Below are 21,695 nucleotides of genomic sequence, written 5' to 3'. Positions count from 1 at the left end.
ACAGTAATATTGTAAAATATTATTATGCTTTTTTTTACAGTAAAATGCCTTCTACTTTTAATGTATTTAACATGTAATTTATTCCTGTGATGGCTAAAAAAAAATTCCATAATCAGATGTTTTTATACTAAAATATATCAGATCATTTTTACATGGCTCTGAGAATAGATCAAATGTTTGTCAGTAAAGGTTTGTTCTTCGTAATGATGGAGCTCACGCTGCCCTGAAAATAGTGACAGTTTCTCGCCTCCATGTGAGGATGAAGGTTCTGACAGGTTTAGACAGCCCTGCGCGGATGTACAGAGAGTGTGGATGGTGTGTTTGGGTTAATGAGGACACCAAGTTTAGACATATGTGGAGCGGTGCAGTGAGAGGAATATACCCACTTATCTCTGACATCTGGCCCCTGGTGCTGTGTGTGTGTGTGTGTGTGTGTGTGTGTGTGTGTGTGTGTGTGTGTGTGTGTGTGTGTGTGTGTGTGTGTGTGTGTGTGTGTGTGTGTGTGTGTGTGTGTGTGTGTGTGTGTGTGTGTGTGTGTGTGTGTGTGTGTGTGTGTGTGTGTGTGCTGCAACAGCGCTCAGGAGATACTATAGTTTCAGACAGGCTGCTGGTATTGTGCTGTGTTGGGAAGCTAACATTCGGTGTATCTGTCCGGGTGGTCCAGCCTCTGTTTAATTTGTCTGTTAAACACAACGAGCGTGGGTTCTTTATGTGTCCACAAAGACCACTGCATAATATCCCGCTTCCTCGGCCACTTCCTCTGCGTTTCACTTTAATGCTGTTATCAGCAAGATCTCTGAAGTATTGACTCTTTTTTTCCAGAAGCAACAGAAATTAGCTGTGGTTATGTGATATTCTTTCAGAATTACATTTGACCAAAATTACATTTACAGTGCAATGTAAAGAAGGGAAAAAAGTAATTATGAGGGACTAATTGCAAATGGTTTTGGTTAAAGCCATGAGCTCTGTGGTCACATTTAGCATTTAGATGACTTTTCTTCTCGAGAATGTCATCTTGTACGCTGCTTTAGACGCTATATATACATGTGTGTGTGTGTGTGTGTATGTTGGACATTTAAAACAAAAATACTTGAAATTACATTAATGCAACAAGTATAAAGGTAAAACCATAACCATTTAGTAAAATCTATCTATTTCAATTTTTATCCATCAATTCATATCTATCTATTAAAAATTGTTTTTGGTAAGTAAAATAAAGCTTAGATATAAATCTTAGAAGAACAGCTTAAACGAAAATTTGAAATGTTGTCTTGGCAAATAACTGAAATAAATAAGTTGAAGTACTAAAATTGAAAAATTACAATTAAATTAAAGCTATAAAGAAATAATAATACAAAACAAAAACTAGTAAAAATGACAAAAGGCCATAGCAAAATGACTAAAATGGAAAATATGCACATTTAAAATATAAATAAAGACTATATAATTAATCCTAAATTTTCACTGATCTATACATTCAAAAAAATAAATGAATTTCGATGACATTTCAAAGCTTGCTGAAATGTTAGAAATGTTAGAATATTATTTTATTTTAGAATATAAATATTACAATGAAAGCAATCATGGCAAGAGAGCACAAGTCATTTGTTTTTAGAGGGAGAAGTGGATGCCGGGAAATTTTAGCCTGTGAATACGAGAGAAGCAACCTCGACTTTTGTACAAAATAACGGCATATAAAATCAAAATGAAGCAACAAGTCTTTTGAGAAATAATAAAACTGGTCCAACAAACAGCAACTCTTCTGTCCAGAGCTAAACACGCGTAAGATATCTGAAAGTACCTGGCATGGATAACCAGTGTTGCAAGATAATGAAAGAATGGCCAAAAGAAAAGAGAGTGCAATGTTGTGCACTGGCACAAAACAGGCCTCCCGCTTTCTTTAACGGCATAGTTCACCCAACAAATGTCAATTCTGTTATTTTTCTACTCACTCTTATATCGTTTCAAACTTGTATGGCAAAAACATTCTTCAAAATATATATTTTTGTGTGTTTGACATAAGAAAGAATGTTATATGACACAACAAGTATATTTTTATTTTTGGGTGAACTGTCCCTTTAAGGAGTGTGAATCTTCTGTATTGTAGAGGATTACGGCCACAGATCATTCACAGAAGGTCATCTGTGGGCACGGTTTAAATTAGCCTCATTAGTATCTATTCCTGGATTTAATACTACACTTTCCGGCAAATGCTTATGCATTTGGATTTCAGTTTTGACAGTCTACACCTGTCCACCTTAAGACTCTTATATCACATGCATCAGAAGAAAGACACAAAACACAGTGTTCAGCTTAATGTGGGCGAAGCTTGTTTATTTGTATTTATATTTTTCAGCTCAAAAAGGTCAAGCTTCAGTTGTCTCTTCCACTTTTTGTGGGGGAGAAAAAAAGTGCTTACTTTTTTTGCCAGAAAAAAAAAAGTAGATTTTGTGTCAGTTTATTTTAAGGAAGTATTTCTATACAAGTAACTTTGTCAGCTTGGGAAAGGATACAGTACATTGTGACAACTTATAAAAGTTTTCCATTCACATATTAAACTTAGCCCAGGGCTAAAGGTCACCGTTGACATTGATTCTCCTCTGAATGCCTGTTATAGTCCAGGAATCTGTTTCTAGGTAACAAAACCTCGGTATCAAGAAGGTTTTATAACTTTAAAAGTTTTGTTTTTCTCCCTAGTGTATATTTCCTTTCTATGTCAGAATTTTTTAGAGCGCATATGTATTCACTGCGTGTCATACATCATCTTTATTTAACAATATACATATGCAATATACACTGTGATGTGATCCATGCCAAAAAGTTTGTGCCAACCTCCAGCGATGTCATTTATGGTACGGCTGCCACGGCTGTATTGTCTCAGCGCTCTCTCCTCTCTATCTGCCCGTGATAAATGTGAACAGTGTGCAAAAAAAAAAAAGGAAAATCAGTTCCCTGTAACATTTTCAAAAATGTTCAACTTTATGATGCCAAGACCAGGACAAGACCCAAGAAATAAACACGTTACTGCAAGCTTACAGTGGCTTTGTTCCAAAACCTAGTGAACTGCCTATATAGCCAGCATCCTAACCTCATAAATGACTGATTTGGAATGCTTAACAAGACAAATAGCAGGACAAACATCTCACAAAAAAAAGCATGCAAAGTTCATAGAAACTCAACTTAAAATTGTTTACCACAATTACCTTTATGACGTTGAAGCAGTGTTGGGAAGTTCATAGAAACTCAACTTAAAATTGTTTACCACAATTACCTTTATGACGTTGAAGCAGTGTTGGGAAAAGTAATGCGCAATATTGCGTTTGGAGTGTCTGTTTATAAGTGCAAAAAGCCTACCTTGTTGGCAGAGGCTACTTACACTAGTGTTGGTCCTTATACACTGAGTCCGAAATTCTCATCCGAAATTTTCGCACGTTAAAAAATAAATACGACCTCAATCAAGTTTACACACTACCTACGAAACTTTCGTATCTCATAAAAAATTTCGGATCGGTTTCGATTTTCTGCGTTTTTCGCATCCGTTGCAAGCATTTTGAGAGGTATTTTGATAGCCTGGATGCCAGCCCGAACTCCGCCCACAACATTTTTTGATCGGGAAGTTCGGTCTGGACTCGCTCCATTGAGGAGTAATTATGATCGGTTCAGAAATCGTCGGGCCAATCAAATTGCCAGGGCGGGCTTTATTCGATGATGGACAGATGATCTGCAGGGACGTAATCCTCACGTTATCAAAGAGTGCTTGGGTTGAACTGGTTTCCCTCACAGATGACTGCAGCTGGAGAACTGAGATGTAGAGATGCCGCTATTGCGTCTGTTGTAAAAGAAATCGACAGCGCATTCATTTTAAAAGACGAACATAGAACTGCAATCAAGGCATTTGTCGATCGGAAAGATGTGTTTGCCGTCCTTCCTACGGGATTCGGCAAAAGTTTAATTTATCAGCTGGCTCCGATGGTAACTAACTAAGAAGATGGGACGCAATGAAAACCCTGTGGTCGTTGTAGTTTCTCCTTTGGTCGCACTCATAGAGGGCCAAGTAAAAGAAGCAACACTCGTTATTTTACTTCTTCCAGCGTGCGTGCATTTGAGTTCTGTAGTTGACAACTGTGCTATGCAAAGTAGTTGACTTACTGCGTTGCTCTCATTGGTTGTAGGTCTATCCAATTGAGTGCAGAGGGTTTTTTTTTCCTGGTTCGGTTAAGACACGCCTCATAATCAAAGCCCTATGAAGCAGTATCAGACTCACATTCTGACTAGAATATGAGTATGACGAAGTCAGGCTAGTATTTTGACAATTCAGAGCCACCAAATTACAAATACGCACACGAAAATTTCTCCCTCAGGGCCCTATTTTAACAATCTAAGCACATGATTTAAAGCGCACTGCGCAAGTGCACTTAGGGCGTGTCCGAATCCACTTTTGCTAGTTTAACGACGGGAAAAATGGTCGGCGCACCCGGCGCATGGTCTAAAAGGGTTGTCCCTATTCTCTTAATGAGTAATGGGTGTGTTTTGGATGTAACGTGCAAAAAAAATAATCAGAGTAAAATCTGAAATCATAAAAATTGGAAATGTATTATTAAACTTCACCCGCGGCTATATAGACATCTTTTTTAAATTATATATAAAAATATTTCATTATACTTTATTTTTATTAATACTTTTCAGCATTGAATGAATTACTTATTTTTGAGATTTTTCTTGTTTGTACTTGGATTTAATTGTTTTACTGAGCTCAGTGTAGTGCACTCTGGGATTAGAATTTAGCCAAAAACGAAATATTTTAGAAGACAGCATAATGCTGTAAGATTCTACATACACATATGCAGCAGCCTAATGAGTTTGCTGTACACCATATAGGAAAGCATAGGCCTTGATAGTTTCCCATAAGCAATCATTGACTAATTATGAGGTTGACATCAGGAACCTGATTCATTTGCTTGATGTTGAGCAATGCCCAATAGTCATGAGGAAGTTGTCTGTTCTGAGGAATATATATTGTTACCTGTCCTGTCTGGCTTACCTGTTATGACATACAGCTGTTGCAGACGTCACATACCTCACTTTCAGGACCAAACTGGATTGAACTAGGAGGCTGGAGGTGGTACACTCCAAATCCTGGTGGATATGTGTCATATAACTGTTTCAGAGAAGTGAGTAAAGCTAGAGTGTGTTTGTGCAATACACATATTAGAAGGTGTGGAATTCATTATATCCTCCCATTTTGATAGTATAAGTAAAACATGTTGATCTTATAGATCTCAAAATAAAATGTAAGATTGTATTGCAAAAAAAGGATTGTGAATATGAAAAACAGCCAGTTGTTTGTGTGTGTTAGAATATGTATTGTTTTTTTCATAATTAACACTGTCAAATCAAAGCTTAACAGTATCAAAATGAAAAGAGTTAAGATCTTTCTTAACTATATGCCTTTTGAAGTATTTATATTTGTTGTTTAGTTTGGATCATTATTAAAAGGAGAGATAGAGGAGACTTGAGCCCCATGATTTGTTCTATGAGAGGTATGAATTATGTATTAGCATTCAGCAGAAGTAACTGCTGTTTTGACAAGGGTGCTAAAATGCCTGCTGGCTCTTCTTGAATCTGTCAACAGACAGTGTGTGTATTCTGCGATACACAATCACAAGTGTGTATGTGTGATAGTGAAACCAGATTGAAGATGTGAGGCACACACTAGACATTTACTAGAATGAAAAATGATTTCCTAAATAAGCATGGACAGCAAACTACTTCTTTTTTTTTTTACATTACATTATTCCTGCGTCCAAATATGCATACTTTCCCTGCTATATAGTGTGCAAAAAGTAGCATGTGAAATGAGACGACTATTCAAATACACATTGAACAACACCAAGATGACCTGTATGCCTAAAGAATGGAGGCTGCTTCAGTGTTTAAGAAGTTGTTAATCAAATTAAGTGTGTTAAAAGTAATTCAAACACATTTAATTGTAGCTCATATAAGGAGCAAATGATTTGTTTGACTCTTCTCAGTTGGAGGTTAATCAATTGTATTTAGCTAATTTATCAGTATCAATTATAAACTAGAGAAAACAAATGAAGACAGACCAAATTGGATTGACTAAAGACTATTCTAACTTGCATTTCGAGTCTGTTTGAAAGTGTCAATGGCTCGTTCTTTATAGAAACTTTTGTTGATTGTGGAAGATGAAAGCATTTATACCCTAAGTGTTAAAAGGGGGCATCTCGAACATTTAGCACTCAAGTTCGCTCGTATAACAGAACGCGATGTCCTTTGACTGTCCGGGAGGGGAATCGATATTAAACTTTTATTATAAAGCATTTGGTGTTCCGTAACCATGTCAGGTTTCCGAGAAAACTAAATCACGGTATAATCAGGATAAATGTTAACAATCGATTCCACACCCTCAGTCTGAGCTACAAACTACAGTACATCTGTAGAGGGCGATCGACTGCTTCTCTGTAGGGAAGAAAGCCTGTGAGTTGATTGGATGTTAGAAATGTAGGCGTGGCTTGGGCGAAGGTCTTTCTACAAAACCGAAATGCGACGCAAAGAAAGTTTCATTCAGCACTGACTAGATAGATAACAGACACAGAACTCTTGATTTATTGTCAATCTTTGTAGCGCTGAGTACAAACCGCATATAAACTAGCTTAAGAGCAGTTTCTAGCAACACGGCTCTACGGGAACAGGGCTTTAGAAGAAACATTACTTATTGCTGGTTAATTTCTTAATTTGGATTGAATCACAGAGGGTCTATAATGGATCTGGTGTGGCTTTTATACATCGCAGCGAGTATGTGCGCTTTGCTCGCCTCTGCTGAGAGACACACTGTTTTCTGGAATAGTACCAACACTAAGTAAGTAGGCTAAAGTACTTTTTTTGTTTTTGTAAAAAACAAAACAAAAAAAAACTGTTTCATTATAATGTTGTGATAATGCTTAATGTTATTTACTTTACGCTGAAACGCTGCTAGTTAGTAATATTTTTTTGCGAACTCCAGGATAATTTGGCTTTTGTTTGTTTACTTTTAGTGTTTTATGTAAATTGTCCGAACTTTTTCCTCTGTGTGTGAATGTTTCTTTGCAGATTAATGCGGGTTTTATGGTCAGTGTCTGCAGAATAGGAGACTCGTGCTTGTTTACATTATGGATGCGTTTTGACGTTGCGGTGTTACATCTTTACCTGTAACAGATTGCATAATCCAGACACTCTTATTGCGTCATAATCTCTCTACTACCCGTCACCGGAATGTTTGTTTACCTGTCCTGCTGTGTACATGTGATCCGGAATGAAATCTGCCTCTAAGACGAATTGATGCTTGCTGGGTGTGTGCTGACTATGCTCGTTCTCGTACACAAGTAATAGTAGCAAGTTATGGTTTGGGCCATATTAATTTAATGTAAACTCAACAATAAGGTACCCTCACGGTCTTGCCATAGATAGGCTATATTTGGCGTTGTTAATTCATGAGTAAAAAAAAAAAAAGACCGAATCGATAAATACGAGGAATCTTCCAGGAGTGTTTTGCTTTTTTGACGTGTGGCTATGAGTCAGTGAGGTGTTGAAATAGGTGCTGAGTGCTGAGTGACTTTTCCGATGACTGATACGCGCAGAGCTGATGACTGGAGCTGGGATTGCAAAACTCGAATTGCCGATACGAGGCATAAGCGAACGAATCAATTCTGGATGTTTGTAAAGATTCGATTGAACCGAGTCACCGAGCGTTTGCGATGGACTGAAAGGAGAACTTTGTTTCAGAGTATAGTACAATGTAAGGTGGGACCAGCTGGTAGGTAATGTAATCTGTCAAAACAAACTCGAACAAAATAGTGTTTGTAACTAAATACAGCAATATTTAACCAAATATTAAACCACACAAAGCATATTAATTTTCTCGCATGGACTTCTGAGAACACTTTTGAGTGATGACTCAAAGGAGTCCATGATTTTAAACCTGTTCACTGAAATGAACCGATTCGTCCAAATGAATCAGATTTCTTAAAGCTAAACCTGGCAAATAAGATAAGTAAATAAGTAATGATTTAGCCATTTTTGAACAATTGGTGTTAATATTCTATTCCAAGAGCCTGAAGGGATTCGTGTAGAAATGCTGATAACAGACAGAAAAGAATTAGAGCATCTGCTCCTCCACAATCTCAAACACTCTCTCTCTCACACACACACACTCACATTTAACCCATCCACTCTTCTTAGAACAATAAGCGTTTGCTTCAGCAGATGTAATGATTGCGTCAATGTCCAAACAACAGTGATCATTTTAGTGCCTGCGTAATCCACACGCTTACTATTTTTATTCCACATCTTAATCTTTCCCTCTCTCTCTCTCTCTGTGATCTAATCCTGTTTTCATAGAAATACTAGAGGGGCTGGGGGAGATGCTTTCTTTTTTTTCTGCACTTTTTTTTTCCTGCATTTCCTTCTTTTTCTGCATTTCCTTCTTTCAACACCACGAAGGAAATATAGTCTGGTAAATATCATAATGTGATTGCATTTGTATGCATTTGTGTATCTGATGCACATGTTTGAAAGAGTGGGCGCATGTGTGTGTGTGTATAAGCCTTGGGGGAAGGATGACTCTAGGGTCGACAGACCATTGCAGCTGAGCACGCTTTGTTTTTCAGCATGAGAGGTGATTCGGAGTCAGGTCGTGTCAACGCGCATGTTTGAATTTGTTGGTGCATGTTCTTGATGTGCTTGCAGCTGCTTGCTGAAACACATGTGTTGTAGTGTTGCTCACGGTCAATAGTTGATCAACTGGAAGGTGTGTTTCAGTGGGAGCTGATTAAGGAGTGTCCTGGTGAGCAGTTGTAACTCAGCACTTGTTTATGATTCACTGACTCACTCATATATTTATTAACCAAACTTCCTCTATTAAATTCTCCGTGCACTCCTGAAGAGTGTGTTCTTCTCTGTTTGACCATTTTGGAAGTACAACTATATGACTTGTAATTCATTAAAGGAATGGTTTACCCAAAAATTAAAAAAAAAAAAAATTTATTTGTAAGCAGAAAGTGACAGAAAGTAGTGCACCATCAATCATTAGGCCATATTAATAGATATCATAAAAGAGCCCCAAACGACTATATTCCAAGATTTCTAAAGTCACATGATAGCTTTGTGTGAGGAACAGAACGAGTCATTACTCACTGAAAATGTGCCCTAGATTTCTTTGGCATGTTAATGAAAATTCATGAGATGAAGACAAAGTCCAATTCATGAACAATTCATTATTTTAAGTGGAATCTTTCCAATGTTCAATCAGTTTATCCAGTTCAAAAAACTTGTTTGTTCATGAATCACATTCTCAGCAACTCAATGATCTGGTCCTAATGATTTTTTTTTTAGTGAATAACGTCTAAAATTTTGTTTTGTTCTTCACTTAAGCTACTGTATGACATCAGAAGATTTGGAATATAGTACACAATGCACATTTAACCACTTTTATGATCTTTTTTTTTATTATTATTGTTTTATGATTTTGAAGCTTGAAAGCTCCAGTCCCCATTTATTGCAATAGAAGACTAGTACACTGTTCACAATTTTTTCCTTTTATGTTCCATGTAAGGACAAGAGAGGAAGTAAAAAAAAATGACAGAAATTGCATTTTGTTGAGTGAACTAATCTTTTAATATTACTCATGAATGCTAAACTTTTTCTGTAATTGTTGTTCTTGTTATTTTATCATCACTCAAAGGCTTATAGAGATTTCTTCTCTTTCTGTATCTTTCTTCTGTCTCTTTCTTTGGCTTCTCTCTCTCTCCTACAGTACCTGTCCTTCCCAAACCTCCTCCCTTTCCTCTGGCTGTGTGCCCCGTACCGCATGGTTAACTGGCACAAAGTTCAACCTCTCCTCTGCTCCTTTTCTTTAACTCTTTCCCTCTATCGTTTCGCTCTGCCCCGATCCCATCAGTACCCCAAAACTCTCCGACCTCCTCACATTTTTGTTTCTTCTCCGCTTGTCCACGATCACCCCATTGTGTTACTGTTTCACCCTGTAAAAAGGCCTTTTACATGGTTTAATTCAGCCAGAAATGGGGCTTTCTTGGTTTTCTACCAAAAATGTCCCATTCACTTGTGTTTTTTTCCAGGGAACGGGGCTTTTTGCTTGTGGGGTTTTGCCAGCTAAGTGCTTTTTTGTTATACGTTCCAGCCAAATTAGCACGCTCCCACCGCAGATCTGCAATGGAACAAAACCAGGGGCTAGTGTGACCAATTGCGGGGCAGAGTTCACAGCCGAAATGAAGTGCCATTCATACGGTGTGTCTGTCCCTGTGCGCGTCTGTAGATGTGTGCGGAGAGGAGAAGTGGAGATAGAAACCGGTGATGAAGTGCCATTTTGCTTTTGTCTACATGTCACTTAGCATTAAACTCATCAGATCTGTGTGTGTGTGCGTGTTACACTGACAGTGAGAGAGTGATGAAGTGCCATTCACTCTCTGTAGTCTGTCACTCTCTCTGGTGGCCTTCAAATACGGAGCCGCCACTCGAGCCCACCTCTCTCCCGATCTCCTGTCTGGCTTCTCCCTCGTTCCCTCCACCTTTTATCTCAGCCGTACACGCCAGTGCTTTTCATCCTTTTATTCGGTTCCTGTCCTTATTTCCTTTCCCTCTGTGAAAGAAGGAAGAAAAAGAGGTGTTGAATTTTTTTTCTTTGCCTTTCTTTAACAGTCTTGGCAGCCATAAACACCAGTCTGTCTCGCTCCCCTTTTCTCCTCCCTTTCACCTTCTTCATGCCTATTCCGTCCATTCTCCGACTCTGAATTCTGCGATATCCACAGAATTCAAATGGCCGTCATTCACAAAGCTCTACAGATTCTTGCCCAGTGAGTGTTTGTTTTTTAGCTAGTTTAGTGCACATTTACATTTACCCAGAAATGAAAATGGTCATTGTTTACTCACCCTTATGTCCATAGGGGCCAATCCCATGAGTGATTGGGGGCTCAAGCTTGCACAATGATAAATTGCATTTTAAGTGATTAACTCCATAGTCATCAGCAGTGGTGTATCCTGGCATAGGCAATATAGGCAGCCATCTAGGGTGGCATGGGGCACTATAAAGGGCACACGCAGCTTCACGGAGTATGGGTACCAACTAGGGGTAGCCTGGTTAAAACCAGACCATTCTCAGTTGTAACTGAGTTATGGTCTGGCAAAGCGTCAAAGACAAATCATTTCCAGAGGGGCGTCACCAACGGACGTCGCGGATAGACCTAAAACCAATCAGAGCGATGAAGGAGATGGCATATGCAGAGCGGCAGAAACATCTCCGAGTGTTGTTCTTTGCTCGGTTTTTAACAAAAAGGAAACGTTCAAATCGCTTAAAACAGACGCGATAGGTGATTCGAACGAGTGATGTTCGACGGCGGCATCCATCTTTGTAATGTAGGCTACAAAATCTCCTTCAAAATCCCAGCGCTGTCGTCATCGTGTAAAGCCCGCCCCAACGTTTCTGATTGGTGCCGCGATTTCGACGGATTGGAAATGGGCTTGAATGAGCTCTTTGCCAGACTAACTTTCAGAGCAAATCTAAATTTGCCGGAAGTTGTCTGGGTTTTCCCAGGCTACTACCAACAGGCAGAAACATAAATCGGCACTTAAGTCATTTCGAAATCCATATGACTTACTTCGAAAAACAATTGAAGATCAAGGAAGTACTATATGTTGAGCTCCAAGTCTGTCAATGTTTTTATATGAATATAAAGTGCTCAAAATAAACCTCTCAGTTTATATGGATCATGTTTCCTTATGTTTTATAAAGCGTGAACATTTTGGGTGAATTACCTTTCAATGGAGGGACCAAAATCTCTCAGATTTCATAAAAAATATCGTAATTTATGTTTCGAAGATGAAAAACTTGACACTTTAACAAATTTTTAAGATAAATAAACCCATTCCGCAGAATTGTCCTCTTCATTCCCTCCATCCCTTCTCCAGATTGTAATCATCTTTTAATCTGTCGTCTTGAATCTGGCTTTTTGTGCGCTGATTGCTGAACCATGATAATCTTTTCCAGCAGAGTCCTTGTCCGTTCAGGCTCCTACATACACAGGCAGAAGTGTTTTCTTTAGTAATTACTTACATCATGTATAACCAATTGTATGATATTTGTCAAATCATGAGGGATTGGCCATATTGTGATTTACAAACCTGAGTGAGCAAGTGAACTCTGTCCAAAGGTTCAGGAGACGGCCTTTTCCCTCGTTAAGCTTGAGTTTCCTGGCCAAGTGTTTTCCCGGGAAAATGGCACATCCTGCACGCACAATAAACAATACCTTTCTCACACACTCGCGCACGCAAGCAACCCGCTTCTTACACAAGTCTCAGATACACACTTCCTCGTACACACGCATACTCTTTGAATAATTATTCACACGAGTTAAATGGCTTGGGAAAGTGATAGTTTTGTCTACAGCTCAGTATCAAGAAAACATGTGCCTTTACGCCCATCTCTCCCTCACTACTTTCCCACACACATCATTTTAGATATTTGTTCATTACACCTGCAGTAATAATACTGTTATCTTTCTGTTTTCTCATACAGTGCTGTTACAGCATTTCATGGCCTTATGACTTATTCGTTCGACTTATTCTTTAACATCTTTGATTTAATTGTATGTATTTAAAGGTGTATTTAACTGCTTATTACAATCATACGCCAAGTATTTTGTCAGGAATGTGTTATGTTTGCACGTGTATGTGTGTTGTGTTAGGATCTTGTTGTCACAATCTCAACCCCATGAGTTTTTGTCTCCGACACTCTTGTTGTTTGTACTGTTCTTGAATGGACTGGTTTTTAAGGTGAAGGTCCATTCCCACGACACGTTGCACGTATTTTATTACAACACGGTGCGAGAGGCCACTCCCCCTGCTGGATGGCTAATGCTTAAACAATGCAAGGAACTACTGAATCCATTTTCATAGCGATATGAGTCCCCTTGTGTGATTCTCATTTCCCTTCACACTGACTGCTTCCGTGTTTCTAATTATTTATGTAATTTATTTATCTATGAGAGGATATCAGAGCTGGGCAGAGCCAATTGGTACAGTTGACCAGTCGGGACTGTAGTTAGTGTGACAGATCGGACAAAACGAATTAGACGACTAATTCCTAAGACAGCTTTTAACACACCACCATACCAATTAAGAGTTTTGGAATGTAGCTTATGTTATTATACACACCTTAGATTGTCAGATATATTTGGTTTTAAAAATGGTGAAACATTGCACTCGAGTAGATCTTTATCACAGGCCATTTCTTTACAAAAGAGAAAAGAGTTCAGTCATTTGAGAAAGCAAATCTGACAACTTGATCAGTGGTGCTGAGAGACGAAAGATTGAGCAATTTGAAGGGACAGAAAAAAAGATTGATGTGGATGAGATGAATGTAAACAAGATGGATTGAAAAAAACCCAGTGTGGAATATTGTCTTGAATGGGGGAACTGGTCGATTTTGGTTGCCATGGCAGTCGCAAAGGGCCAGAGTTAGTGTCCACAAACGTAGGTCACTAACCAACATACCGTGAATTCCAGCTAGACGGTTTATGATTGGTTGAGAGCACCTTGGGGGCGGGGTCGCAGGGAGAATGAATGGGGGATCAAACAAGCTTATTGAGTGCTGAGAGACAAACCGAGGGAGTGGACAGAGATGGATGGATAGAAGAAAAGATGAAAGAACAGGACTGGTCCGAGTCGGGGCAAGGACAAGCACAAGAGCCGGCTGCGTTTTTGGTGTATCAAAGGATTCTTTCTTCACATTCTTTATCTCTCTTACACCAGCACAGTACAAAGCAATCTTTTTTAGTTTTTTTTTTAAAATAGACAAAATTGTCTCTTTCCAGTACAAACTGCCACACCAACTCCTTTCCCTTTTTCCTTCTATCACTCTCTTTCTATCTTCCGCCAGCCTTTGTTGCATTTCCAACCAAACCACTCCACTGTAACGCTCCAACTGTGTTTCAGAACAATACAGATCTTGCTATGGGCCCCTCATCTCTCTCTCTCTCTCTCTCTCTCTCTCTCTCTCTCTTTCTGCTTGCATTAAACTGAATGAGGCCCCTGGCCCCTCGGCAACCTAGGCCGGGTAATCCCGGAGCACAGAGCACCCGATGATCCTGCCGTACTGCATTCCGAACCAGTCACCCAGAACAACAGAGCCTGCATTAGCACTGAATTAAAACGGCAGAGGTTTCAGAGGCTAATGACAGTCATTTTAGCCAGCAAACGCAGGTGTGAGGGCTAGAGTGAAGGATGGATATTTGAACAGATCCGGTGGTCAGAATTTCATTAATTACCGTTTAGACTGTAGTATCAGGTGGTGAAAGCTACAAAAGATCACAGATCGAATGACAGAGATGTTGGTGGGCCTATTGTTGGAGTGTGTGTGTGTGTGTGTGGTTTAAATACACCATACCTTCCCTTTTAAACAGGTGAATGTGGAAAGAATGTTAACTTGAGCATTTCCTAGACTATTAACCAACATCCCTGCTTCTGTGTGTGTGTTAGAAGTGTGTGTTAAGGTCTGCGCTGCTGACTGCGAGCATTTCCTCAACCTCTCACCCCCCACTGATCATCCCCCCTTTCTCTGAGCTCCAACATTCCAGCGAGTGATAGAGTGTTGAAATGAGAGAGGGAGAGGGAGGAGAGACCAATTGATAGACAGACTTAGAGGGGGTAAAAAAGAACAACAACGACAAAACTTTGAACTAAAGATTAAGAGACCCGAGATTAACCCTACAGTTGCCCATTTAGCATCAGGTCAGTTCTATTGGCTGAGAATTCCACTGATATTTACAGGAAGATGAGTTCAGAATTAAAGAACTTTAGCTATTCACATTTTACGGTAAGCACGGACGTGACTCACAAGCACCCGCATTCATCCGCCAAGTTTCAGTCTTCATTAATGAAGCATAGAGGTCATTCATTCATTCACATTTTCAATCTAATAATTGACTCCGTACTCTAATAATCTATCTATAACTATTTTTTTAGATTTTGTTTATCAGTTTGTCACTGCTATGGCAATACAAGGATATTACTAATAAAGCATAGTAATTTACATGTTTAAGACAAAGAAAACTTTACGACCATTATAAGCCTCTTTTGAAGCCCAGGACAAAAACAGGACAAAGCATAAAGGATTTAAGTTCATCTATGGATGCTCATGAAGTTGAGCCCAGTATGCGTGATGAATGATGCAAGAATGAGCGAATGGCATCACTGTATGAATTAAGGCATTGATAAAGTAACTGTAGTGTTTGAAAGGACACTGTCGTAGGGAGCACCCGCTGACCCCTGTATTGAGACAGAGTCCATCCCCCACTGCTTTCTCCCACCCTCCCCACTGACTCCCAGCCCCCGGAGGCTGAGGGGGGGAGCAGCATAATTGCCCCCCTCTGGGACCACTTTAATTCCAGTCTTTGTGTTTTAATTGCCCCCCCTCCCGACCCTTTTTGATGAACACATTGGGGCCATACCACAAACAGATTTTAATCAGGGCTTTAACGGGTTGTGTGTGTGTGTGTGTGCTGGTGCACCAGATGACTGCTCCCAAGCATCTGGTGACAGCAGTTAAAGAATGTGAGACATAAATTATTATTGGCGGTGAGGTATATTTGCTTCATTCATCAAACAAAGATGCATCAGTATGTGACTGCTGTACACGGCCACCAGAGAATTGAAGTGTGTGGCCGGGAGTGCTAAGTTTGGCTTTATGTGTAACGCTGTGTGTGTAGCGCTATGTGTGTAGCGCTGTGTGTGTGTGTTTGGATCTGCAGTGAGTGAAAGCAGCAGGCCAATTAGAAGGGCTGTATGTGTGTGTAAGACTAGAAGGGGTCTGGAGCCAGATCGTCTGTCCTAAGACCAAGGGGTTCCCCCCCATCAACAAACAAGAAAAAGAGAGAGCGAGAGAGACTCAGCAGACTTTGATCATCGACCAGACGTGTGGATGTTGTCACACACCGACAGAAACACCCATTCTGGGAAATAACGCTACTGGCATTTACAGCAGACAGGGAGGAAAACTGAAATTCTCCAGAATCTAGGAGGATCGCAGTTAGTGTCTATGGCGCTCATGTTGGCCCTTGAGTTGTTTGTGATTCAATATTTCAACTGATTCTTTACAACGCTCCTTCATTATAAGTAATGGCGATGTTTCCAGTAGATGTTTTACATTTAGAAGCCACACAATTCAAGGTATCAATCACATCTTAAGGTAACCCGTGCAAGTTACAAATGTGTAGTACTTAGTTATTATTTTCTAAATGATCGTTATTGATTTTCTGAACAATTCATCCATGCATGTTTCATTAAAAAAAAATGATTCGCATCAAAATGTGATAACTCGATCTTCTGATGAAATTACAGACTTTTCTCTAGTTATGTATGCTGGAATTCTCTAATCATTTAGCCCACATAAACCCTGCCCTTTTTTTTTACCATCGAAGGCCTCCATCCAATCAACCAATTGAAAGAACCAAGACCCCGCCCAACATTTAGTCCCCCGCTAGTCCTTTTTACTCGGATGTACGTCACAATACGGAAGAAAAGATTTGAAGCTACTTCTGTTTCATCATGACTTTAAGGGCTAGGAAGCATCACTCACAAAACTCAGACTGCAAAAAATCCGACTCCACAAGAGAGAGATACTTTTGAGAGTATGAGAAGTGAACCTGATCACCATGCAAAAAGTTGCACCCAGGGAGCCCAAAAAAGGTTTTATAGCTCATTTTAGACCTGGCTGATGTTGAGCTCATAATGAAAATGTCTGAACCTGAGCTGAGCTCAGAAACGAACATATGGAAGCTAAAGTGGCATCCGATGATGGATGGATGTATAAATAAACGAGGGCTTTCTTTCTACCTCTGGCATTCTTCTATCAGTGGGCAGCACATAAACAGAGATAGCACACTGCCAGAAGAGCTACAGGAGCAGAACTAAGAATGAAGCAAATGCTGGAGAGAGGGAAGGAATGGAGAGAAGCAGACAGGCAGACTGTCTCCGCCGCCTCCCTCCGTGTGTCAAATGAAAGGGAGAAGTGTGGCGTAGACTGGGTGTGTATGACTCCATCAGCCGGAGTGCGTGTGTTTATCTGTAATGAGTAAGGGAGTGTTGACGAAACGCAGATTTATTTCTCTATTTGTGTTTGTGAGTCTGAGCGTGTGATTCTGCAGATAGTCAATAGTCATCACCTGGTGATGCAACCTGACAGATTGCAAATGTCTGCACAAATAAGACTCTTGCTCTCACGAGGCGAGCGAGATCAATACATTCACGCCAACATGTCCATGTTCCTGCCATTTTCACCAGTTCTGACCTATTCCCTGTGTACGGACAGCATGCGGTTCGATCAATGAACCGATGTTTAGAATAATCTTTATTCATGCATCTGTCCCGGATCATCTTCTGCAAAGAAATCAACATACTCATCTGTCTTTCCATTGTTCGCATTTTTTGGCTTTTCTTCCCCTCCGCCATCCCTTTGTGATTTGCCGTCTGGTCGTCTTTGAGATGGTATTGTAGATCAATGCGAGGGCAATTGAAAATGTGATTGCATTAGGCTTGGCATTCAAGTCACTCGCTCTGTGAAAGTTCTCTAAATGAAGAATTCATGTCACCACTGAGAGTGATAACGCTGGAGTTATTCTCGTTTTCTGCCGATCTAGATGATCTTGTCTCCCAAAATTGAGTTTTAAAGCTTATTTATGTATTTGCTTCATTGCATTGCTCTTTTACCAACAAATATTCATGAAATCCCTCTTATTCTCTCAGGTTCCGATGGAACAGCTATGCGGTTGAGGTACGCCTGAACGACTACCTAGACATCGTGTGCCCTCACTACCCACTGGGCGAAGTGCCGTCACAGGATGCCGAGCGCTACGTGCTCTACATGGTGGAACGTGAAGACTATGACTCCTGCCGTCCACAATCTTACGACCAGATGCGCTGGGAATGCGGCCACCCTTTCGCCCCTCACGCACCCGAAAAGTTCTCCGAGAAGTTCCAGCGCTTCACGCCATTCACCCTGGGAAAAGAGTTCCGACAGGGCGAGAGCTACTACTACATCTGTGAGTACAGCCCTTAAAAAGTCAGCTTGCACTTAAGCTATGAATGTGAACATTTATGGTGGATCGTTTTTGAAGAATGGTTAGGGGTGGAAATGTTTTTGAACATCTGAAAACCGGTTATAGATTCATTGCCCCACAAACCATACGCTGAATGCTAAGTCTGTGAGTCATATTTGAGCCCTTTTTTAGCACCAAAGTAATGAATACATTTCAATTTGTGTTGCGGACTGCTAAACTGGCAGCAGAACCGCTACGTGTCTTTCTGGCATCCCCACGGGCTATCCTTGGGGAGTTTGGGCTGTCGGAAACACAAGGAGCGCAATTCAGCGAGCATGTGGACTAGTATATGGAGGTCTAGAATTAACAATGGTGAAATTTGACAACCCAATATAGACCCTTCTAGGAAAGCGTACTTCTAAAAAGGCTAATTCTGCCAACACTGTAAAGTTAAGGGTGGAACGTTTGATGGATAAAATGCATTAGATCCGCTTTGATGGTGTGGAAAGATCCATGTCAGTTTAAACTCAAACACCAATACAGTGTTTTTCAAAAGCACAACTAAACCCAATTTTCTCTACTTTTTGACTTTTTGTCAATGGATTTGCAGCTCTGCCACAAACTCTAGTGTGTAGGTGCCTTAAGAATTAGAGTACACTTCCACCACTGTCGTAAAATAGATCACAGACACAGGTCACAGGTCCAGGTGGCTGCTAAAGAGAAGTGGATTAGCCACTACACGTCTAACACTATTAACCTCCTTTCTAATTAACCTGTCTGCTACCCATTTACCTCCCTATTATCCTTTTATCTTCCTCTATCCTGACGGCCTTCTCTTTTTTTGCCTTACAGCCAAACCACTGCACCACCACGGAGAGGAGTGTATGAGACTCAGAGTAGACGTAGTTGCCAATGATGGTGAGTATGCAGATCATAAAACTGCACATTTTGCATTTCAGTTGATCTGTGTATTCACTGGTGTTTTCTTCCATTCAGGTTCTCAAGAAGCCAGGGTTGGCACAGGAAGTGGATCTAAGGTGGGCACAGGGGCAGGAGCTCACACACCGTCTAATCGGTTACCAGCAGGTACGGTCACATCGATTCAAGTTTTAAGGGGTTAGTTCACCCAAAAATTCTGTCATTAATTACTCACCCTCATGTCGTTCCAAACCTGTAAGACTTCCGTTCATCTTCGGAACAAAAATGAAGATTTGTTTGATGAGATCTGAGGGAAAAACTGAAATGTCTAATATATTATTTCCATGTTACAGATGATCCTGTTGTGGCTCTTCCTGAAGTGCAGCAAAGCAAGCGGACAAACTCCGCCATTTCAGGAGCATCCTGGACTGTTCTCACAACCTTACTCCCCCTTTTATTGTTGTTGGTCTTACAGTGAGATTGGACTAGATACACTGGACTAAATTTCACTTACAAAAGACTGTAATGACGGCGGCCTGTGTCGATGGAAGCACACAGAGGTAGCTCTTTACATCCCAGTGCTGGCCATTGGGAGAAGCATACAGGAAGTGGAGTGGAGAAGCCTAACTGGAAGAAGAGGGCTTTCGGACACTTCTAAAGAAACAAAAAAACGAGACGTCAGTATTTTTCTGGAAATATTGTTCATGCAAAGGGAGATGTTTTCCCTTTTACCATTTTTTTTTTCTTCATATAAACGTCTGACCACTCAAAACCTGGATAAGAACAAACTGAAACAGTAATGCAGATTTGGAATTAGCATGAACTTGGAATATGGACAACCCCCTTTATTTGAGTGTCATAATGATGGGACGCAAGCCAAGAATGAGCCAAAGACCACAGAGCTTCTCACAGAGGAGTAGAGCGATCAAAACTATTCATTGTTTTCTCATGTTTTGTACATCCAGAGAAATAATTGAGTTTCGTATTAATTTATGTAGCATCAGCTTAGTGGGTTTTATTCTCACTGTCTCATGGTTTTACAAGACTGTGTGCTGTACCTGGACTTAACCTGGAAATGCAGTACAGAACACATACGTACCCCTTTACCGCCGAAATGGTGCTGGTGCCTGTGATGGGACATCTGTGGAAATGAACAGAGCGGTTCCAGATTGGGCGCCGGCACCCTGACAGCGGAAAACGGCGGCATCCGATACAGTTTACCAAACCCACTGACACACTTCCATTCAGAAATGCTGTGTTGTTTTTGTACATTCATTGTTTAAAGAGTTCGTAAATTATTAGTTTTGCTGCAGAACAAATTACTGTATATAGTGAGCAAAAATGTTTACTGTGTGATGGAGAGAGAGAGGAAATGAGACGTGAGAGAGGAGAAACTCGTTGGATTAATGTGTTGAAGTGTACATGAAAAAGTGACAAAAAGGGAAATTGGATTATTGGATAAATACACACATTTCCTCCCAAGTGTGTGTGGAGCTGTGATGGTATGTCCTGGCACGGTGGGCATTTATCACCACCCTCAGCATTTAAACTGCCAAGCAATCAATGAGAAGCACACTCTCACACAATCACTAATGTACACCTGGAAATGAACTTCATAATTAAGAACAGAAGTTTTTACTTCATCTAAGCTGTTCATTGGGTGGAAAGAAAAAGGAAATTCAGGAAAATATGTCAACTGATTTGTATCGGCAATTGGACTACACTAAATATTGCAGTTGGCCAAATTATATTTTTAATTTTAATAAATTTATGCTGGTACTGAAATCAAAACATCAGGGTAGCACATGTGTAATATAACACAGATATAAAAAAATTATAGAAGACATTCTAAATCATTAAATTGCATTATATGAACAGTGTTTGTTTGTGTGTGTACACACACACACACATATAAAATGCAATTCGATGATAGCAATTGAGATATTTGACATTAAATTAACATTTATTTTACATAATATTTAAAAAAAACATCCACCAAAAAAAAAAAAAAAGAAGAGACTGATGAATCCCAAAATGGCCAAATGTGGGCTGATTAACTGGCCTGTCTGATATACTGGTCTGTCACTACAATATAAGCTTAGCTATGTTGTTGTAAATCGACATATACTATACTATAAGGAACATTTAGTGTGGGGATACTGGACCAGGCTTACACACATTAATAACTCTAATCAGCTAAAGCACTATGAACGAAACACCACATACACTGACTCTGACATGATGTAGCCGTTTAAGCTCAACTCCGGACAGTTGTTCGTACGACTGGCACAGCTGTATACGATTAACGTTGGGTCACTTTGATTCATTTTTCCATTTTGTTTTTCTTTTTTTATTCTCGTATTCTTATTTTGTACATGTATTGTGTAAAATGTATATTATGTATATAAAGAGGATTATATAAAAAAAAGACCTTTGATAAAAAAAAAAACAGTTAATGTGAAGATTCTTATGTGAAAATAAATGATATTTTTTGAAAATGCGATTGTAGCCGACCTTGTTTTTTTATATATATATATATATATATATATATATATATACATACATTATACGTATATATACTTACATTTATTGCAGTGCTTTCAATACTTTATTCCTTAAAGTCACCATGAAATAAAAATGGACATTTCTTGTTTTTATGGAACATTGCAGTAT

The 21,695-nt window shown here is 39.7% G+C and overlaps 1 protein-coding gene across 2 annotated transcripts in view; it reads left to right on the top strand.

Moving 5' to 3' along the window:
• Window positions 1-20,842, top strand: part of efna1a (ephrin-A1a) — a 305,299-nt gene extending 284,457 nt beyond the window's left edge. The window contains exons 2-6 of one of the 2 annotated variants that reach the window (XM_056268425.1): window positions 6,775-6,880; window positions 17,812-18,107; window positions 18,957-19,022; window positions 19,101-19,190; window positions 19,376-20,842. In XM_056268425.1, coding sequence (XP_056124400.1) covers window positions 6,783-6,880; window positions 17,812-18,107; window positions 18,957-19,022; window positions 19,101-19,190; window positions 19,376-19,500 — 675 coding nt within the window. In that variant the 5' untranslated portion in view covers window positions 6,775-6,782 and the 3' untranslated portion in view covers window positions 19,501-20,842. Of the gene's footprint in view, window positions 1-6,594; window positions 6,881-17,811; window positions 18,108-18,956; window positions 19,023-19,100; window positions 19,191-19,375 lie in introns of those variants that run through there. The other variant, XM_056268424.1, reaches the window with a different exon arrangement.
• Window positions 20,843-21,695: the final 853 nt, after the last annotated feature.

The sequence above is a fragment of the Rhinichthys klamathensis genome, unplaced genomic scaffold (genome assembly GCF_029890125.1).
Source record: "Rhinichthys klamathensis goyatoka isolate OS25496 unplaced genomic scaffold, OSU_Roscu_1.1 h1tg000271l_1, whole genome shotgun sequence".
NCBI lineage: Eukaryota > Metazoa > Chordata > Actinopteri > Cypriniformes > Leuciscidae > Rhinichthys > Rhinichthys klamathensis.
The sequence above is the reverse complement of the archived record's forward strand: the minus strand, read 5'-3'. Positions and strand labels throughout refer to the sequence as shown.